Source organism: Kuraishia capsulata, genomic scaffold (assembly GCF_000576695.1).
Source record: "Kuraishia capsulata CBS 1993 genomic scaffold, Kuraishia_capsulata_scaffold_6, whole genome shotgun sequence".
Taxonomy (NCBI): domain Eukaryota; kingdom Fungi; phylum Ascomycota; class Pichiomycetes; order Pichiales; family Pichiaceae; genus Kuraishia; species Kuraishia capsulata.
The window spans coordinates 1,293,853-1,309,044 of NW_019172955.1; the positions used below are offsets into that span (position 1 = coordinate 1,293,853).

At 46.1% G+C, this 15,192-nt stretch overlaps 8 protein-coding genes across 8 annotated transcripts; 3 read left to right on the forward strand and 5 right to left on the reverse strand.

Annotated features, from left to right (window-relative positions):
- Positions 1-60: 60 nt before the first annotated feature.
- On the reverse strand, positions 61-1,866 carry KUCA_T00005445001 (uncharacterized protein; the record flags this gene model as incomplete). Its single annotated transcript, XM_022600640.1, has 2 exons — positions 61-1,608; positions 1,693-1,866. The coding sequence occupies 2 exons, from the start codon at positions 1,864-1,866 to the stop codon at positions 61-63; spliced, it is 1,722 nt and encodes a 573-aa protein (XP_022461442.1).
- Positions 1,867-2,094: 228 nt separating this feature from the next.
- On the forward strand, positions 2,095-3,801 carry KUCA_T00005446001 (uncharacterized protein; the record flags this gene model as incomplete). Its single annotated transcript, XM_022600642.1, has 1 exon — positions 2,095-3,801. One exon carries the CDS (start codon positions 2,095-2,097, stop codon positions 3,799-3,801), a length of 1,707 nt encoding a protein of 568 aa, XP_022461443.1.
- Positions 3,802-3,911: 110 nt separating this feature from the next.
- Positions 3,912-4,991, reverse strand: KUCA_T00005447001 (uncharacterized protein; the record flags this gene model as incomplete). The annotated part of the gene is made up of 1 exon (XM_022600643.1): positions 3,912-4,991. The coding sequence occupies one exon, from the start codon at positions 4,989-4,991 to the stop codon at positions 3,912-3,914; it is 1,080 nt and encodes a 359-aa protein (XP_022461444.1).
- A 238-nt stretch (positions 4,992-5,229) lies between these two features.
- KUCA_T00005448001 (uncharacterized protein) lies at positions 5,230-6,080 on the forward strand (the record flags this gene model as incomplete). Its single annotated transcript, XM_022600644.1, has 2 exons — positions 5,230-5,266; positions 5,326-6,080. 2 exons carry the CDS (start codon positions 5,230-5,232, stop codon positions 6,078-6,080), a joined length of 792 nt encoding a protein of 263 aa, XP_022461445.1.
- A 220-nt stretch (positions 6,081-6,300) lies between these two features.
- On the reverse strand, positions 6,301-9,048 carry KUCA_T00005449001 (uncharacterized protein; the record flags this gene model as incomplete). Its single annotated transcript, XM_022600645.1, has 1 exon — positions 6,301-9,048. One exon carries the CDS (start codon positions 9,046-9,048, stop codon positions 6,301-6,303), a length of 2,748 nt encoding a protein of 915 aa, XP_022461446.1.
- Positions 9,049-11,154: 2,106 nt separating this feature from the next.
- KUCA_T00005450001 (uncharacterized protein) lies at positions 11,155-11,379 on the forward strand (the record flags this gene model as incomplete). Its single annotated transcript, XM_022600646.1, has 1 exon — positions 11,155-11,379. The coding sequence occupies one exon, from the start codon at positions 11,155-11,157 to the stop codon at positions 11,377-11,379; it is 225 nt and encodes a 74-aa protein (XP_022461447.1).
- A 580-nt stretch (positions 11,380-11,959) lies between these two features.
- On the reverse strand, positions 11,960-13,000 carry KUCA_T00005451001 (uncharacterized protein; the record flags this gene model as incomplete). Its single annotated transcript, XM_022600647.1, has 1 exon — positions 11,960-13,000. The coding sequence occupies one exon, from the start codon at positions 12,998-13,000 to the stop codon at positions 11,960-11,962; it is 1,041 nt and encodes a 346-aa protein (XP_022461448.1).
- A 795-nt stretch (positions 13,001-13,795) lies between these two features.
- On the reverse strand, positions 13,796-15,133 carry KUCA_T00005452001 (uncharacterized protein; the record flags this gene model as incomplete). The annotated part of the gene is made up of 1 exon (XM_022600648.1): positions 13,796-15,133. One exon carries the CDS (start codon positions 15,131-15,133, stop codon positions 13,796-13,798), a length of 1,338 nt encoding a protein of 445 aa, XP_022461449.1.
- Positions 15,134-15,192: the final 59 nt, after the last annotated feature.

Below are 15,192 nucleotides of genomic sequence, written 5' to 3' on the forward strand. Positions count from 1 at the left end.
TCTTTGTACCTACAAATAACATAAAACGACATACAGACAAAAACTATCACATCGCCGAGTTCAGAACAAAAACTTTCTAAACGAATCAGCATCCATACCGGGTTTCACCTTATCAATGAGGTCCCTTCTGTCCATTGCTAGGAGAGCTCTCTTCAAGGTCTCCAGCAAGCTGGTACTCTGGTTGCTGACCATACCGTCGGGGATTTCTTCCAGACCATCCACTTTGTGCATGCTCAAACCTGTCAATAGATGCTCGATGGCATCGTCATACATGCCCATGTTGATGTAAGATACGCCCAGATTGTACCTGGCCCTCACGAAGTTAGGGTTCAATTGTAAAGCCCTCGAGTACGCTTCTATGGCCTCCTCAGGCCTATTTGAGTTGGCCAACGAAGCACCCAGCCTGTTCCACGATAATGCGTCATCGGGCCTCACTCCAATAGCAGCACGGAAGCAGTCCATCGTCTTATCAAACTCCTCGATGGAGTAAAACAACACACCCAAGCCGGTCTGGACATCTGGGTCCATGTTCGCAACATCAGGCGAAAGTTGGGCTGCCTTTATGAACAGCTGCGTGATACGCTTGTTCAGCGCAACCCTGTCATCGGCTTCGATATCAGGGTTCTCCACTCTCGCCTGTTGAGCAATCTGTGGATATTTGGTCTGAATCCACCTCTCCAGTGTGGCATAGGCAGCGTTGTCGTAACCGTCATTAACATATGAAATTGCCAAAGTCATGAGAGCAGGAAGGTTTTCTGGTGATAGTTGGAGACACTTCTCCAAGGCAGAGATTCCAGCACTTTCCTTTTCGTTTTGAGTTTGAACTTCACCCAATTTCAACCATGCATTCACATGATCTGGGTTCTGCTGAACAGCAGCTTCGAACGCAAGTGCGGCTTCACTCAACTTTGCTCCGCTTTCCATTAACTTCAATCCGATCTCGTAGGCATCAGGGTCGTTAGCAAACTGGTTCTGCTCCTCGAAAGCGTATTTCCCGTAATTCATTCTGCTTATTGCGTATTGCTCGAAATCCTTCTCCCAGGCAGCTTGGTACTCATCGTTGGTTAGTTCGGTGTCAGCATAAGTTTCCTGAATGTTGTCCCAAACTTGTTCAAAGGCACCGTCCATAATGTTTGCATTCACCTCTATTGGTTCGTCTTCTCTGCCCTGCAACCCAGCCTCATATTCCTTGAATGTGTCTTCCCATTGCTGCATAGACTCGACCTCCACCACGCGGCCAGCGTCGGCCTGGTTGGCGTGCACCCCAGGAGCATGTGACATCGCTGAACGGCCCATCATGAAACCGCTACTCATCCCGCCCATAAGGGGACGATTTAAAGATGATCTCATCATCGAGGGCTGCTGTTGTTGAGATGGAAGTTGAGCTGGTGAGTGGGAGACACTCTGAGAGAACTCAGACGTCCATCCGGGACCAGCTGATTCAGCTCTCATGTTCAACTGCTGAAACTCCTGAGGGTTGAACTGGTTGCCTCTTTGGATGTTCTGGTTAGCCAGTGGAGTATGTCTGTGGATATTTGAAAGCTCATTTGCCATCGGCTGAAAACTGAAAGCGCCAGTCTGATCATTACGCATGAAGCTTTCCATGTGCTGATGATAAGGGTTAGTTAGTTAGTAGGGGGATTCAGCAAAAAGAGCAGACTCAAAACAATCTACCAAAATTTCATTGCTTACCTGTTTTTCTGACATGCTCATTTGATTTTCCTCCCTCAACATCATCCTTCTTTGTTGTCCAGGCTGGTTTCTCAGCGACTGTTGTAGGGAAGTGTCCTCTTGGGCATGCTTATTGAAATGGGCCAGAGGATTCGCTCCAGTTGAGCACTCCGAGCCGCCACCTAGTAACGACATGATTCTCACGTTTTCTGGTTGTAAATATGTAGAGAACAGGAATATTAAATGGGTTGTGTCATATATTTGAGGTGGCCCGTAGACGATCGCATGCGACAAATAGCCTCCAACATTCGCGGGGGTAGTCCGAGGAACCGAGCTGTTGCGCGCACGACGTTCTGATTACAAGATTATTTTGAAGAGTAATCTAGAGCTTCTCTGTTAGGATTTATACAAGACGCTCAAAGTATGTCCGTACGGAAACCTCCAATATCAATAGAGGAGCTTCTTGAGAAAAAACGGGAAGCTCAAGAGGTAATCTCCAAGCCACAGTTTCTGACTAAGGCTGAGCGCCAGCGGCTTGCATTGGAGAGAAGGTCTAATCAGGTGAAGCAGATACAGAAACCAAAGGCATTAAACTTAGCTGGAGGAAAAAACGAGCATGTGATCCCACCGCAGACTTCTAAGAGTAAGGTGGTGAAGCCAAGCGTGAGAGGGAGCAGAAATTTCAAGTTCGAATGGAGTGATGATGAGGATACTTCTAATGGCTATCGTCCCCTGATACTGTCTACTACCACTGAGAAACTGGACCCTATATCGCGCTTGAAAGTGGAGAATAGCTCACATTGGTCGAAGAAACGGCTTGAGGATATGACGAAACGGGATTGGAGGATTTTGAAGGAAGATTTTAGTATTTCTTCGAAGGGCGGAAATATCCCCAATCCGTTCAGATCGTGGGATGAAACAGGTGTGAATCCTCTGATATTGAAGGCTATCAAGAGACTTGCTTATGACCAACCAACCCCCATCCAAAGAGCTTCTATACCGATTGGACTGACTGGACGTGATGTTATTGGAATTGCTGAAACGGGTTCTGGTAAGACTCTCTCTTTTCTGATACCCATTCTGAACTACATTATGAATGTTCCGCAATTGAATGAATCTAACAGAACGGATGGCCCTTACTGCCTGGTCCTGGTGCCTACCAGAGAACTCGCGCTGCAAATAGAAAAGGAGTTCTTGAAGTTTGTGTCCTTGGATTTACCCCTAAGGGTGGCCAGTCTGATTGGTGGGCATACTCTCGGGGAAAACATCAATAAGATAGCGCAGGGTGTAGAAGTGATAGTGGCTACCCCAGGAAGATTGGTGGATTGCTTGGAGAGAAGCGTACTGGTTTTGAACCAATGCTTCTTCCTTGTTATGGATGAAGCTGATAAAATGATAAACCTTGGGTTTGAACAGCAGGTACAGCAGATTCTGAAAAGCCTGCCTCCTGGCCATAGCAACCCATTTGGCAAGCAGGATCAAAGAAAACGCACAACCATGATGTTCACAGCAACGATGCCTCCTGCTATCGAGTCCTTGACAAAAGAATTTTTAGACCAGCCCGCTACAGTGATGGTTGGTGATGTTGGTGATGCTGTTGACACTGTCGTGCAGGAGGTAGAGTTCATCAAAACCGAAGAAAAACGACTTGATAGACTGATTTCTGTCCTAAATACAGGCTCATTTGGTCCTCCAATAATTGTTTTTACGAATTACAAGAAGACCTGCGAGCTAATTGCTGAGAGACTGCAGGCAGAGAACTGGAGGCCAGCCGTCATGCATGGCTCAAAATCCCAAGAACAAAGAGAAACGGCCATCCAGCAGATACGAGACAGCAAATGCGATATTTTGGTAGCTACAGATGTTGCTGGGCGTGGTATTGATATTCAGGATGTTTCGCTGGTTGTCAATTTCCAGATGGCGAGGTCGATAGAGGACTATACCCACAGGATAGGTAGAACGGGTAGAGCAGGAAAAACTGGTACTGCATTGACATTTCTCGGTGATGAGGACAATGATGTTCTTTATGACTTGAAGACGATGATTATCAAGAGTCCTGTGAGCAAATGTCCCGAGGAGTTGAGAAGAAGCGAAGGCGCTCAGCGGAAACAGTCTAATATTGTTTCCTAAGAGGGTGCTTTAATGATTTGTACATAATTCTGTTACGACCTGATGTTCCTGTAGCCTGAAGTTATAAACTGTATATACACACAAATCGCATTAAATTCCACCAAATAAAATTATTCTTCGTCACTGCTACCATATCCCAACATCGACGGCTGCAAGCCCTTTGGCTCTTCCTTTGGCTCAGACTGAAGCTTCTTCAATTTCAGCTGGTTCAAGATTCCCAAGCCGCCATTGAAAAAAGTTGAATTTTGAGCAGCTGGTAAAGCCTTTTGATTATCTCCATTATCAGCGTCGTTCCCTTCGTCTTCTCCTTCTTCTTCTACCTCTTTTAAGGCAACATTCTGTCTTTTTGCAGCTGCCTCTTCGTCATCGCCTATACTGTTCAACAGCTTCTCAACAGTTTCCAGAGCCACGTCTTCTCTCCTTCTTTTTTCTCTGGCTTTGGCCTTTGGATCTGGATCTTCGCTGGCCCATCTCAAGTTCAAGATTTCTTTTTCATTATTAGGGATAAGACTTTGGTGGGCCATGGCTTCCCTAGCAAATTGCGCACACGCTTCGATTCTGTATGTGACGAAAGCGATGCCCTTATCATGAATAACTCTAATTCTTTCCACTTCGCCCCATTCAGCAAAAGTTTTTGCGATCAGAGCATCTATTCCACTTCCACTGGCATCCGATTGGTCCATCGAGTTAATTCGACCAACGTACAGGGTTCTGTTCACGCGGTTGAAGTTTCCAACTCCGCCCATATCGTCTCTGTAGTCTGAAAACTTCTCCCTTCCGAAACAATCCAGGGTGGGAGGAAAAATGTCGCGTTCCCCAGGTAGTCTGTGCAGATATTCGCAGTTTTTGCCCATGCAACATGATCCGCGCGCGAAATATAGACATATGAATTTTTGAGTATTGATAGCGTTAGGGTCTGTTATATGCTTATCTGCCCTCGTATATCCCGAATCCGATTTCACATGACATCTTGTCTTGGAGTGCGTTTGGATATGGCTTGAGCTGTCTCCTCCATTAGACCATTTCATATACCATAAGTTGAAAATCGTACCGGTCTGTGGGGGTTTATCGTCCGCGTTGATTGTCTCCGGGTCCACCTGCAATCTTGCTGGTTTCCTCTTTGTTTTCCTCGGTTGATCAGTCGGCACAAGCTGAGAGACCTCCTGGTCTTTATCTTCTTCATCTGGCATGATGTGTAATAATTATTTCAGATACCCTGTTCCTATTTTATCTGTGTTTTGCTGGGTTAATGTATTCGATAAGGCTGGTCAATAGTAGATAACAAGGCCTGAAATATTCATGTGCGATGCAATAAATTTCACCGGGGCCACTAAACCGATGAGGCCTATGAAAATGCGAAAGACTCAATTCTCAATTTAACATCGTCAAACAGATTGCTTCTGTACACAGAAACCAAATATTAGCTCAATGACATCACGTGGTTTTTTATCGGGTATCAAGTCTCGTAGGTAGTTTTTTGAATTGGTCCTTTTGGTTCTATTGGATCTCACTAACTTAACGCAGTCTTCACCGTCCCTGAGTTCAAGGAGTCCCTCACCCTGCTGGATTTCGCGAACGCGTACGACATTCAAAAGGTCATCACAAGATGCGACCAAGAATTGGGTGGATACTCTACTGTGAACATGGATGTTGCTAGGGACACAAAACCAAACGGGGAAAGGACGGCATGTGCTCATTTCCACGGAAACCTCAGTCTGAACCTGCCCAAGACGAGACCAGACGTCTCGCAGAGTGGATGGGCTATGTGGAGGACAAAAAACAAGAATAATTACCAGCACAAAATTGCATACATTTCTGATCGATTCGCAAATTTTTGGTGGGATTTCGGGCCGTACCAGGCAATGGTGCTCAGGTTAAAGACTGATACGCCTCACCGTAAGTTCTTGCTGAATGTGCAAACGGATACTATGTCTAGAACGGACCTGTTCCAGCACAGACTATTTCTGAATACGCCTGGAAAATGGGAAACGGTGATTCTACCGATTGACGACTTTGTGCTTACAAACAGAGGTTTTATTCAGAAGCAATATCAGGGCGAAATGGAGAAGGATCGGATCAAGTCTGTTGGGATGGGTATCCTGGATAAGCAGTATGGGTATTACTCGTTGTACATTGAGAGTATAAAAGTGATGACTGGAAATGCTTTGGCTGAGGCTATACAGTTGGCAAGAGAAGAAAATATCGGCGTCGAGCGTTATAAGCCTGAGATTGCTGAAAAGGAGTCAAAGAATGAGACTTCACCTCTACCTTCGACATGATGTTAAGAACGCGCAAACACATTCTATTACCGCTTCTTAAGGACACGAGCTACAAATCACATAAGTTTCTGTTCGAACGTGGTTGATACATAAATGATATAAAAATCAGACATTCGTACAGTATAAAAATAAGCCGTAGGAGTTTTGTTGCGATATTTCGTCAACCAGCTTTTTTTGGCAATACCCCACAAAGCCGCATCTTTTTGATTTTTCATCTCCCTCAATTCAATCTGCTTTTCTTGAAAGGGGCACCCTCAACAGTCTCCCTCTGCTGGGCGGTGAATTGCTGAGGCTGGCCTGCCGCAGCATCATGAACAGACTCTCTTCTGTTCAACAGCGAGTAAACAGATGCAGAACTTGAACTCGTGTGCAGTGGTTTAGCAGCTGGGGAATTCGAAGATTGCCGTTGACTTTGCTGCAAAGCTGCAGTGGTAGAAGCCACTCCTGTGTGCTGGGTGGTAGAAAAGTACTGCGAGGGCTGCTGTTGAAGAGAAGGTGGTTGCTGCTGAGGATGCCATGTCTCGACTGGTGATGGGATATTCACAACACTTTGAATCGACTGAACAGAAGGCAAACCACGTTGGAGAGGCTGAGAAGGGGTCCCTAGTGGAGTTGCATTTGGATCAGGCACGGATCTGGGAGGATTGTTGAAGCTGTAGGAATTCATCTTGGATCCGGTATCATAGTGTCTCTTGCGATCTTCAGAGGGAGTAGTCGCCCTTGGGACTCCGGCAGTTGGTGAAAGAACGTCTGGCTGCTGGTTAGATGGTACAGTTGGAGGTGGTGGCTGCGAGGCAAAGGAAGGTGGTTGCTGCTGTTGTTGCGGGGGCTGTTGAGGTTTGGCGGAGCCATTCACTGGGCGAGCATATGGATTGCTTTGGGTGCTCGAAGCCCTAGATCTGTACGAGTCCACAGTCAAAACAGAGTTGTTTGAAAGACTCTGCTGATGATAACCCATAACGCCAGGATGCTGAGGAGGCTGCTGGGAATTTTGCGGCAACAGCTGCTGAGCCTGTTGAGGAGACATCACTCTCTGTGGCAGTATCGTTCTGTGCGGATATGGAGGCACCTGCTGTGCGAAATGCGGTACCGGACCAGATGGAGGCTCCAATTGACCCTGCTCCATTGGATGATGGGGAACTGGAGAAAGCACATACTGTCTTTGAGACATGAAGTTCTGCGATATTGGAGGCTGAATCTGGCTCAATGAAGGTCTATGCTGGGCTTGTTGCGATGGGTCCAGTACCTGTTGCGGGTGGTTCACAGCAACGGTTCCCATAATGGGCTGTGGAGAACGCGGAGGAGCTCCATGGCCCATTGGTCCAGGCGAAGAAGGATACTGCTTTGGCGGAGCAGGCTGCAAAGGGTCGAAGACAGATGGGTTCCTTGAACGAGCACCTGAAGACTGGGCATCAAACTGGAGCGTAGAATATGGATCCAAGTCGGGGTTGCTGGTCATGCTTCTTCTATTATTGAACAGATTGGACGTTGAGAAGAATGGAGCCTCGTGGCCGTGTGGATAGGCCGCAACCTGGCGCAGTTCCATATCTCTTGAAGCAGTCCTCTGTAAAATGGTTGACTTGAATCTATCCAGCTCCTCTTCCAGATTGCGTGGAAAATTGGTGTTTGGCTGGGACTTATAGGGCCTGTTTGGTGAATCATATCCAGCATAGTTTGACACATGAGCATTCACAGGAGTCCTGGACCTTTCCTCGGGCTGCTGGGCCTGGGGTTGTTGAGCAGGCTGAGCAAGCTGTTCGCTTTTTTGCACTATCACATCTTTGAACAGATCCAACAGAGTGACCAGATCGTAATTGGTCCTCTTGAGCTCCTCGTGGGCCAAGTCGTACTTGTACTGCAACAGATCATGATCTTTTTTCAGTCCTTTCAATCTGGTGTTCAGCTCGACGTATTTATGTGTGAGATTCTCCCGAGAATGTTGATCCTGTTGCGCCAAAGGAAACGGTGTAGCAGACGTCGCAGTGTTAGCAGCGGCAAGATTTGTGACAGAGGTGTTCGATGCAGAATTGGCAACTGTGACCGTGGCCATGTGGTGCGGTAATGAGCCATGTCTCGAGCGTATGTATGAATCGTCAGAGGGATCACCCTCATAGTCTGAAAGACTCACAGGGATGAACCTCTGAGGAGTATAACTCTGAATCTCGTACTCTTGTGGATGTGGGGTCTTCAGATTGTGGACCTCTTTCTGCGTAGGTGCATTCTTGAATGACCGACGCTTGATCAGCTTCAATCCTTCCAGATTCCCATGTCTGAACAGGCCGGAACTATGTCTGAATTCCCAACATGTGGGTCCACTGACAGACGAATTGGACCCCTTCCTGGACCTCTGGCCTCCACTGGATTGTTGCGATTGGAACTGAGTCTGTGGTGGTATTGGGGAATGCTGTTGTTGAGATGACAATGGCTCTGAGCTCTCCTGATTCGACGACGAGTCGTTCACTTTGTGGAAACCGTACATGTTCAACTGTCTGATAAACGAGGCCGTATTCGTATGCTTGAAGTAGTTGCTCAGTACTCTGGAGAACTCCTCAGTGGGAGAAACCACAAACGTGGTTCCGTGGTTGGGATGCCACCATATGAGGTGTTTTAGGCTGGGATCCTCGAGCATGGAATACAGCTTGTGTATGAATGAAGATGATGTGCTTTGGGCAACTGAGGTATTCGGCAAGGTGGAAACGGCATTTTTCGTTGTTCCAGCAACGGTTGCTGCAGGTGCCGGGTCTGCTGTACTGGTAGCAGTGGAATCCAACTTTGGGGCTGCAACTTCTGGTATCGTATTATTGACGGCCTCCACGGGAGCAGCACTCTCATCGTCTCGCGGCTGCTCCTGCTTGACCTCGTCTGCTTCTATAGCCATCGGTGTGGTCTCGGTCTCTGCAGTCTCAGGCTGGAAGCCGTTTTGGTATTTGCTCTCATCAATCTCCTCTATCATAGTTGGAGTTGACATTTGGGCAAGTATAAGTTCTTTAAAGGTTGAGCCGAAGCACAAAAACTCGACAAGTGACTAGAAGCCCCCCGTCGAATTAAATGGACTGGACTAGTTCAGACCCCCCGGATGGACCAGAAAGCTTAACTAGACGGCGATCAAAACGGCACCTTTTCGAGTCGGAAAACGCTCAATTTCTGAATCAAAGACCCCCCAAGACAAGGACTCTAGAACGAATCCTCAATTTTGATTGCCTCTGAGGCGGTTGCAATGACACTAGACCAACCCCCCAGGAAAAACAGGACGGTGACAACTTGCCGAAAAACGGCAATCAAACGGCTAAAAAACAAAAAATCGGAACCGAACTCCAAACACACACGAACAAAACCAAAATTCTGACAATCCAAGACGAAGCGGCAATCTGCTGTGGTGTAAGAGGAACAGTGGTAAAGAGAGCAACGGGGAAGGTGGTGGTGAACAAGGCAATGGGCAAACTAGGCCAAAGGACTGTACACGATTTTTTGGTGTTATCCCTTGGAATGCGTAGCAAAGTGAAAAATCCTTTCTGAAAAATTGAAACAACAAGCAAAAATACTTAGTCACAGAATGTGTTGAGACTAAGTATTTAAGAATGCTCTTTTTTTTTCTAATGGCTTCTGCTTGAAAAACTCGTAGTATAAGGTTTCAAGCAAGACGGACTAAAGCCTTGAAATTATGCTGGCTGGGGGTTTACCACACGAGACGGAGGAAGATAATGAAAGAAAAAAGGAAGGAAGGCAGGAGGGAAAGAAGGAAGGAATGAGCAAGTATCTGTTGTTGAATATTGAACGTTGAAGTTTAAACGGTGCAGAAAGTGTATCAGAAGAAGATCTTCCTGAAAACTGAATTTCATCTATTTGCAGAGATGAGATTACGCTCGGGTGTTTGGGAAAATAGGCAAGAGAGACACGGGAGAAGAGAAATTTGGGGATTCCAAGGGCTTTGGACGAAGTCTATTGTGTAAATATATTTTAATTCAATCTGCCTTGTGCAATATCGAACTAACCTTAAGTCTACCATTCTAAAGCCCCCATCATCAACGAACAATGGGAGGGGCTGGCCATCACATTTCGAACCAGTCCTCGGAATGCCCACGACTACGACAAATCTAGTTTCCCTGGCATATTCTGGGCCACCCCGCATGAGCGCTTCTCTAAAAGGCAACGGGGTACTGAAATTGTTATTGACCTGCCGCTTGGATCTTGCTTGAGCTGAGGCCGTTTTGTCCCCACGTATCGGGAGACCAATTTCAAGTATGTGAAATCATCTCGAAAGCCTTAGGTTTTGCAACAAATCTCTTTGAGTCTCGCTTGCATCCCCTGCATAATGTTGGCTAATGCAACTCAAAAGGCCATTTGCGCTTCTCGTTTAGCCCCAGCCACTGAGGCCCAAGATCTGCGATCACGCATAGTATTATGGTCCTATGACGCACCCATACAGAAGATTCCGAGATGCAAACTTTGTTGGTGGGTACACTTCCGCAGGCATTGATTGCAAGTCGTGAAAATGGCAACCGCGTTAATCTGGTCATCGCCACGCTCATGCCCGGTGCTGTATTCAATTGCATGCAAAACTGGTAATATGTTGGTTTGAGCAGTTGTCTAGACCTGAGATACACAGGGATTTACGTGGGAAGCCCGTTTGGGGAGGTGTGCTTCAAGTTATTGCAGTAGGTGTCTAACGGCATAGTATGCTAAACGGCACGCCAAAGTGCGTCTCTCAGATATTGTTATTGTTAGCTTGAAATTTGTTCTATCAACTGGAATGGTCCCCTGCGGTCAGCCTTTGAGATGAGCTTGGAAGCCTTTAGGGCTGCATGAAGTTCAGGCCATATCACCTGACTTTCCAACCCTTGCATATGCTCGACTGAAGCCCTGTATTTCTGATCTAAGACGCGGTGCATTGAAATTTTGTTTCCTCGGAATTCTTCACGCACTTGATTTCCAGGGTAGTGTGAAACGCAGTTGGGATATTGTAAAAAAGGTCGTGTACTTTTCAGAATATGTATGTTTATGATCGCGTTCAAGACCTGTGTTATCTTTATGCTTATCTTTCTCTTCTCCTGATTGCACCTTGCTTTGCCTCACAATGTCGCTTAAGAGATCAAAGGTCAAGAAGATTCTGAGGAAGAAGACTTCAATGAAACTCAGAAACGACTCGACCGATCTCATCATTTACTTGAACTACATGAGGTTCATGTCTGCAGTGCTAGCCGAGTCCGAGAGGCTGGCTGTTGAAAACTCGAGTTCTGAGATTTTGCCTAGTCACCTCGACAGAGCCAAGATTGACTTAATGAAGGTGTTCAGGGGTTAGTTGAGCTGGTGGTTTTGGCATCGCTAATTTTGGTCGCCCCCGTTTGATTCATGATTTGCTGTTCCTTTTCGGCACCAAAGAGGATCTTGGAGGGAATTTCCGTGGTTGGAGCGGCTAATTGGGTGTTTCCTATTGTTTTCATTCTTGGAATATATTCAATAGAAATTAAGTGTCAACTGGGGTTGACCTCTGCTCGGGTGACGGGGCTCGGAAGGGGTCACCGGAGTGGATCACTTCTAGCCGCAAGATTGTGAGGGGCAATCTTCCAAAGCCGTTCCGCGAGCGCGAATCATGTGTTTATAACTTCTGGACTCCACGTCGAAGGCCGGCAAAACGGGGTCCCGTACGCCATTCCAGCGCTAAAGAAGGGTAATCTGATGGTGATGTTCAAACTTAAATACTGCAAAAACCATTTTTGCGCCGCAGAGCTGCTTTCTGCATATTGATTGCGGTTAAAGATAACTTTGATAAGCTACATAGATCGGAGAAATGGGGCACAATAAAATTCGTTGGTCGTCAGCAACATAAAATCTAAATCAAATATAAATTGAACATAAAAAAGAGTCGGCTTATTAACAAATCATTTGTGAGCTGACTCATAGTCCACAATCTGTTTGGCAGTAGCATAGATTGAGTCCTCAATGGAAATGTATTTCACTCCAAGCAGTTGCTCTGTTTTTGAGAACTTGTACGTTAACACGTTTTCGGCAATGTATTGTTTCCCAGCTGCCGAGTCTCCCACGGGAATCTTCCCCTTAAGTTCTGGAATACGTGAGTTGAGAACGTCCAAAAACAATTGTTGGGAGAAATAACCACACGCCAGTGCAAGTCTTGCATCTGCAAACTTTTCTGGGTTTTGAAGAGTAATTAGATGCGCAATTGCAACATCACGAACATCGATTCCCATGTTTGCAGGTTCAGTAAAAGGGCCTGGGGCATCATGGGGCAATTTCATGGCCTGGTTAATCAGATCCGAAGAGGTGTTCAAGTCACCAGTGGTCTCGTCAAAAAGCTGAGGTCCATAAACGTAACTGGGGTTTACGGTTGAGATAGTGAAACCGGGTTTCTCCTTGGCAACAAAGTCACGCGCAGAGCGCTCTGCGACTGTTTTAGAGTAGCAATATGCCAATTCTGGGTTAGTTTTCGCGATATCCCAAGGCATAGGGTTCCAGGTGGCTTCTGTATGGACGAACGAATGGTCCGTGAATTTGTCAAAGTTCAAGATAGCCGCACATGAAGAGGTCACAACAACATGCTTAACATTGTGGCCATAATTCTTGACTGAGTTGAGAATTCCAAGAGTGCCGTTAACTGCTGGCTTGACAAACACATCCTCATTGTCATCACCTACACCAAATGAAAATGGAGAGGCGGTATGCAGTACATAATCGACTTCTGGATGGTTTTTGACGACTTCGTCGAAAGCGTCGGGTTTGCTAATATCGGGGACGTACTCTAGAACGAGTTGAGGGTTTTTGTAAAGAGACTTGAAGTTATCGAGGATTTTGCCCTTGGCTGGAGACCTAACAGTTCCAACAACAGAAAATCCTGCCTTCAAAAGCTCGTTAATGATGTGGAGAGCAATGAAACCGTTGGCTCCTGTGACGAGTACGACTGACATTTTGATTGGTAGAAATTGGAGGAAATTGGTGGCTTGGTTGTTTCGTTGCAATTGCAGTGAAGTGATGCTCACAAAATTAATTCTTGCAAACAAGGAGCTCAATCGGTCTTTATATAGTATCGACCTGCAAAAAAGCAATTGGAAATGGTACGCTGTTGGGTTTTCTAATAACTACCTTTTGAGGTTAAACACTGCGGCCGTGCGGATTTTGAGAGTTAACTCCACATCACGGGCCAGAACAATAGGCCGTTAAATCCTGAAAGTTTGAAGTGGGCACGACTAGGGTCCGCTTAAGTCCCGCCGAGATGCAAGAGGAGAAGTGGGAAATAAGAGTTGCTTCGAGGGACATATTTTTCCGGACATCACGTCACGGGGGGATAACGCATATTCTGTATTAACACCGGAGCGTATGCGTATGCGTAACAGAGGGGACAGCAATGCGCTTGTATCTAGTACTCACCACACACTTATCTCCGTCATATCCAGATGGTATGCTCGTCTTCTGATCTTTATCGAGATTTCCTCATCATTCCTAGAAAGTTCTTTTGGGCCGTTCTTCTGCGCAGGCTTTGTAGGGTCTCCCAAGAAAACAAATGTTTTCTTTTAATAAAAAACTTTAGTTAAACCATGTTTCTCTTATTGATATCAGTTCATCTGCTGCCTAGTCATGATAATTGAGCCTGTCACGACGTCTACGACTTTATTTACGTTGAAATTTGGTTATTGATTATTTTCCATTTGCATCATGTCATTAAGGTATCTATGTACATTTTTTTGTTCGAGCTTTTTCACACTCTATTTGCCCATGGACTTCACCATCGCAATTGCACCTTCGGGGTCATTCTTGTTATACACGAACAACCCTTGCAATTGAGCTGTGCTCACTGACCCAACGTTGGCCTCGTGATATGCCTGAAGAAACTTCTCGCGACTCTGCTCGTCTTCAGAGCCATAAAATTTGGTGAACATCTTCGACACCTGGTACTCAGAAGCGTTGTCTATCAAGGCCTTATAATCAACTCTGCCTGGTCTCATGATAGCAGGATCTAGCTTCTCGGGGTGATTAGTCGTCATAAATGTGATCATCTCCTCGGCAGAAGCCACTCCATCTAGCGCGTTCAGCAATCCGCTGAAAGTAACACCTGAACTGTAGCCCTTCTCCTTGGTCTGTTCTCTTTTATTAAAGGCAGCATCTATGTCTTCTAAAAGAAGAATGCTCCTTTGTGGAATATGGTTCATCAAGTATGTCAGTCTATCATCCGTCAAGTTCGCTTCAGAAAGGTTCAAGATACAGATGTTGTAGTCCAATTCTCCAGCCAAGGCCTGGATGAAACTGGTCTTACCACTTCCTGGAGGACCGTATAACAAATAACCACGCCTATATGGAATACCTCTTTCGTGGTACCAGTTTCCTGAGCCCAAGAAGTCTCTCACGTCCTTCAAAATTCCCTCGGAAATTCCTTCGTCTAATATCACACTCTGTACCAATCTCTTGCGTCTAGGCTGGCCAAACGGTCTCCAGTCCTGGCCCCAGGAAGTGTATATCACGGTTTTTCCCTGTTGCGATTCCAGGGCCAATTCCTTTGCCTCTTCCAACAATTTCGCAAACATGTATCTGTCCCTGTAAAGGGTGGTGATGGTGACCGTTTCAAATGGTGTTCCACTGGTCATATCCAACAGCTTGCCAGACCTCTCACGATTCACCATCATGTATGCTCCCTGGTACTTTATCAAATGGCGACCAGGTCCAGGCACAAGTGAGAACTTTGTGCTGACAGTACCGTTGTCGCGCTGTGTGTAGTTTGTTTCAACACTCAAATGTCTCGAGCTTCTCTGCTTATGCTGAGACATCCATTCCAGGAACCAATAGTACGACTTATCCTTACTCGGGATCTCCAGGTCCACCAGCATCTGGCGATATGCAAATTGCGACAATCTAATCACTGAAGACCTTGTCAGTGCTAAAGCAGACCCTAATACCATCAAACCACCACCAGCTGCAAAGTATGGATTGGAAGTCATAACATCCTTGAATAACCCCGAAGCCATTCCAGTCACCGTGCCATCGCTTTGCTTGAAATTCTCAAAACCAGCTTTCTCGGCCGGTTTTACCACCTCGATTTGTTCGTCCATGGTTTTAAATCGACAAGACACAGATAAACATCGAGTGCGATAAGACCTAACAAGTCTTG